This window comes from Asparagus officinalis, chromosome 2 (assembly GCF_001876935.1).
Source record: "Asparagus officinalis chromosome 2, Aspof.V1, whole genome shotgun sequence".
Taxonomy (NCBI): domain Eukaryota; kingdom Viridiplantae; phylum Streptophyta; class Magnoliopsida; order Asparagales; family Asparagaceae; genus Asparagus; species Asparagus officinalis.
This window is the reverse complement of record NC_033795.1, coordinates 28,347,211-28,352,762: the sequence shown is the minus strand read 5'-3', so window position 1 is coordinate 28,352,762 and position 5,552 is coordinate 28,347,211. Positions and strand designations below refer to the sequence as shown.

General features: G+C 37.3%; 1 protein-coding gene across 1 annotated transcript; it reads left to right on the top strand.

The window, feature by feature from the left end:
* LOC109831000 lies at positions 1,367–2,029 on the top strand. Its single transcript, XM_020398345.1, has one exon. The coding sequence runs from the start codon at positions 1,367–1,369 to the stop codon at positions 2,027–2,029; it is 663 nt and encodes a 220-aa protein (XP_020253934.1).

Below are 5,552 nucleotides of genomic sequence, written 5' to 3'. Positions count from 1 at the left end.
TATTTTATTCGGTTAACCGAGAGCTTTTTTCAAATAGTCGGTTGCCTTGGTTTCTGTGCTATCACTTAACCGTGATTGGCACAGTCTGTGGCAATAGTCTGAAGAAGAGATTATTTTCTTAATTGGGAAGATTGAGTTGTGTTTTTAAAATGTTTAATCTCTTCTATTTAAACCCAGACTTCTTCTTCTTCAACTTGCCCTAACTTTTGCAAAAACCTGAGAGACGCTGTTTTCCTGAGAAAAATTTTCAAAGTCTGGTTTCTGTGTTTTCTCGCTGGTTTTTGTGTGTGATTCACTTTCCAGCTTCAGTACTCTTTCTCTTTGCCATAGGGACTTGTAAAGAGAGAGTCTTGCATCATTTCTACTGCTGTGTGAGTGAGATCTTGTGTAGATCAACTGTGAGGGTGTGGGATCTGTTGAGATCAACTATGTAGTGAGAGATTAAGAGGGAATCGCTGTGTAGACGAAGTTCCGGCTTCCAAACCGGGTGTGTAGTGGATTTCTCCTCGAGAGTGGGGAGCGGGCACGTAGGTCAACGGACCGAACCTCGTTAACACATCGCGCGTCAAAGGATAACAATTCCTAACCCTATCTCTTTTACTTTAATCGCATTAGAATATTATGGTTTGCTTGTGTTTAATTTTTATTGCATATTAGAGCCTCTTGACCCTAATCACCCCCCCTCTAGGATCCAACATTCTTTAGATGAATGCTTAGACAATATGATGGCAGAAGATGTCTGCGCAACCTCAACAGAGCTTGAACCTAGGGATTGGTGATTCCTGTATATCGATTACATTTTATATAGAAATTTTCCCGATAATCTTAAAGAAGCGGCCACTATCAAACGAAAGGCCCCCCCGATTCTATTACGATGTGGTTTCTCAAACATTGTATCATAAATCACATTATGAAGTTTTACTTCGGTGTCTTTCTAGGAAAGAAGCTAAAGAGGCTCTCAAGGAAGCTCATGACGGGATGTGTGGAGCTCATTAACCCGGAGCTAAGTTAGGAGACAGTCTTCGACGAATTGGCTATTATTGGCCAAAGATGTTCTCGGATGCCGTTGACTACGCTAAACGTTATCACGTATGCCAAATCCACGATGAGTTCATTCATTAGCCACCAGGGAACCTACATCCGACATCTGCTTCTTAGCCATTTGAGATGTTGGGAATGGATATTATTGGACCCATTGTTCCGCCAACATCTAAAGGACATCGGTTCATCTTGGTAGTGACCGATTACTTTTTCAAGTGAGCGGAGGTAATTCTGCTGAAAGAAGTCAAAGCTTCAAACGTGATCAAATTTATCAAACATCACGTCATCTACAACTTTGGTGTACCGAGGCGAATGGTTCATGATAATGGAACCTAGTTCGTCAGTCATGGTTTCAAGAGATTCTACGACAATCAGGATCCAAAGTGTCGCATTGATGACATACTATCCGTCAGCCAATGGTCTAGCAGAAGCATTCAACAAAATCATAGTAAAGCTCCTCAAGAAGTTCGTCTCCAAGAGCAGACGTGATTGTGATGAAAATCTTAGCGAATGTTTGTGGGCCTACCACACAACGGTGAAGACCCCTACGAAAGCCACCACATTCTCTTTGGTATATGGCTACGAAGTTGTACTACCATTAGAAATCCAAATCCCATCTCTGAGAGTTGCCCTTGCGAACAGGATGACGGATGAAGAACAACATCGATTGAGTCTTCAAGAACTTGAAGTGTTGGACGACAGGCGACTTCAAGCTCAACAACAGATCGAGTTGTATCAAGCCCGAATCTCCAAAGCTTACAATAAGAAGGTCAAAGAGCGAATCTTTAAGAAGGACGATTTGGTCTTAGCTGTCAGACAACCTATGGTGATGACACACAAGACTAAAGGGAAATTCAATCCTGAGCAGGAAGGACCCTTCGTAATAGAATCAGTCTATTCAAATGGGGCATACCGTCTCATCAACCAGAAAGGCGATAGACTCATGATGCCTATCAACGGGGAATTTCTTAAGAAATATTGCCCATAAGCCATGAAGTACCCTTTAATAATCCCAAGCCAAGTCTGAGATAATGAATTAACTTTTCCAAGGCTGGGGGTTGATTATGTTGGAAATTCGTGCTAAATACATGCAAAATACACAACGGAAGACTGTATGTATAATAATACTAAGCATATAGAGAGCATGAAAAATAAGCTAGGACCATCCTAATTAAATCTAACATGATCCCTATAAAAAAAAAGAGCAACCAAGAGCTTTGAAGGCTTACTTTCATAGCGTGATTCGATGGTAGATCGAACAACCCCTAGCTCTTTCTCCTTGTTGTTGTAAACCTCCTTATAGTGGATCTCCAAGTCTTCAAGTGAGCTTGATAAAATCAGAGTCTTCTTGAGACACAAGACAAGATATCCATCCCGGGGTACTTCAAAATCCTACTACTTTCTCTTACTCAAAAATTGCTAGGGTTTAGTTAGAGGTAGAGCTCTTTTTCATTCTCTTATAGAAAAAAACCACTTCGCCAATTTTTCATTAACCTTTCCATAAGAGGGAGAACTCATATATATAGAGTGAGATATGTCATGACTCATCTTATGAGTCATGCCATGAGTCATCTAAATATAATGATTCCTTTCATGAGTCATGCAATGACTCATCTCATGAGTCATGTAAAGAGTCATGAAGAATCAAAATTATATGCTAAAACCATATGCCCAAACCATACCACCTTAATGACTCATCTCATGACTCATTAATCAATGTATAATAAAGTGTGTATTTTATAAATGAAAATACCATATCAATACGGTGTTTCATAAATACGGTATTGCATAATTTTTTCAATCATTAACTAATAAGTCATCATATGACCCAAAAAATCAATGAGTTGACCAAAAGTCAATTGTTGACCAAAAAGTCAACCAATTGACTAAAAGTTAACTTTATGGAAAAAGTACTAGAATTCATTTCTTAAGCATATAGCATTCTAATTTTACCGATACGTATAACCGTTTATGTGTATCTGGTAAAAATTATATATGCATATCAATCATACGTATTTAACTCTATACATTATATTTCACAGGATTCAAGTACGCATTTGGTGTGACTCTAGAGCCTAACTTAAGACTCGGTAGTGGATCATATCCACAAGTACAACAGAGGTGCTAGCTACACATGAAGACTACTCGGGTATAAGTTGTGATAAATATCTGTAAGATGCTTACATAATTTTATCAGGACCACTCAGTGATAATATTGTATAGTCTAGTCTCTTCGTCAAACAATGTCAAACTATCGAGCCTAGGGTATGGTAAACTGTCAAACCCTAATAGCTTGATTAGTGTTTATTGATATTAAACTCATAACCTTTAAGATCAAACTGACACTCAGTTTATCTTATTTACCTTGGCCAAGGATTTCCAGGCTATAGTTATATCAAACAATCTTATGACATCAACCCCCTATACAGGGAGAGACGAATCTCATCTTAGCATCTCAATATCTACTTATGTCTCGGGATGCACCAAACAAGAACCGTTATGCACAACTCAATGAGAACTGTAGTTAGGTAAAAGTCTAAGTATACCTATACTGACATGTAAGATATTGCATTCATGCCTCAGATCAAGAGATTACTATGTACTATATCACTTTAGAACATATATTTGACAGTTAAGTATAATTACCAACTAGACGTTCTCAGTGAGTCGTTCAGTCAACTCATTCACTAATGAGTCACCTGTATACTATATCTTAATGTCTCACATCAATGATCCAAGAGATGGATCATCATCCTACCAAAGGAGAAATAGAGTATACACTAGTCTTCCTAAAGTGATGATGTCCTATTTCTACACTTCATCGACTAGGAACATTTTAGAACATACGTTAGCGACAAATCAGATCTCTTCATTACGATCATATCTAAAATGTTTGATAGTCTAGTATCATTCGAAGGACTTTATCTATATTAAAATATCAGATAAATCTGACCAAAATAGCATGCTATCATTTTGAATAAGGATGTTATATTCATATAGGTCATGTTACAATATACAATTATTGCCTGCTGGGCACCTATATCTAACAAACTCCCACTTGTACTAAGGCCAATCATTGTTGTATCTAATATCTAATAGCTCAACAAGTTTTTCAAATTATGTACGAGTAATTGCCTTTGTGAATGGATCTGCTATATTATCTTTTGTGTCTACTCTTACAATCTTGATCTCTTGGCGATCAACTATCTCCCTGATCAAGTGATACTTCCTCAGAATGTGTCTGGACTTATGGTGAGACCGGGGTTCCTTTATCAGAGCTATTATAGCATTACTATCACAGTATAAAGGTACTAGATCTTTAATTGTGGGAATAACTTCCAGCTCTGAAAGGAACTTTCTCATCCAGACAACTTTGGTCGTATCATTTGCCGTAATGTATTCGGCTTTCATAGTAGAGTCTGCTACTGTGTCCTGCTTGGAACTTTTATGGCTGACAGCCCCTCTATTGAGGGTAAAAAAATATCCTGAAACAAATTTACTATCATCGATATCACTCTAAAAGCTAGAGTCGGAAAAAGCCTCCATTTGAAGGTCACTTTTACCATATATTAAAAATAACTCTTTAGTCCTTTTCAGATACTTAAGTATATTTTTGACCACTTTCTAGAGCTCTTCTCCTTGAGTAGATTGGTATCTACTTACCAAACTGATTGAATAAGTAATATCTGGTCTAGTACATAACATGGCATACATGATCGATTCTACTGCCGATGCATAAGGAATTAGACTCATGCATTTCCTCTCTTCATCAGTTTGGGGAGACATCTTTTTAGAGAGAAAGATTCCAGGAGATACAGGTACGAAACCTTTCTTGAAATTTTCCATGTTAAACCGCTTTAACACTTTGTCAATGTATCTAGATTGGGATAATCCTAATATTCTTTTAGATCTATCTCTATAGATCTGAATACCCAGTATACAAGATGCATCACCCAAATCTTTCATGGAAAATCTTTTTGATAGCCAAATTTTAACTGTTTGTAATGAAGGTATGTCATTACCGATTAAGAGTATATCGTCTACATACAAAGTAAGAAACAATACTATACTCCCAATTATCCTTTTATACACACATGGTTCATCTGGATTTTTGATAAAACCATCCTTTTATACACACATGGTTCATCTGGATTTTTGATAAAACCAAACTCTTTGATAGCATCATCAAAATAGATGTTCCATCTCACATGGTTCATCTGGATTTTTGATAAAACCAAACTCTTTGATAGCATCATCAAAATAGATGTTCCATCTCCACGATGCTTGCTTCAGTCTATAAATGGCTTTAAGCAACCTACATGCTTTTTCGCTGCTCCCACTAATTATAAATCCCTCTGGTTGAGACATATATATGCACTCTTCTAAATCACCATTTAGAAATACAGTTTTAATGTCCATTTACCAGATCTCGTAGTCATAGTGAGCAGCTATAGCAAGTAGAATCCTAATAGACTTTAGCATAGCCACTGGAGAAAAGGTTTCATCGTAGT

What these genes read in the sequence shown, in the direction of transcription:
- LOC109831000 (XM_020398345.1), top strand. Translation starts at nt 1,367, where the DNA reads ATGGAACCTAGTTCGTCAGTCATGGTTTCAAGAGATTCTACGACAATC.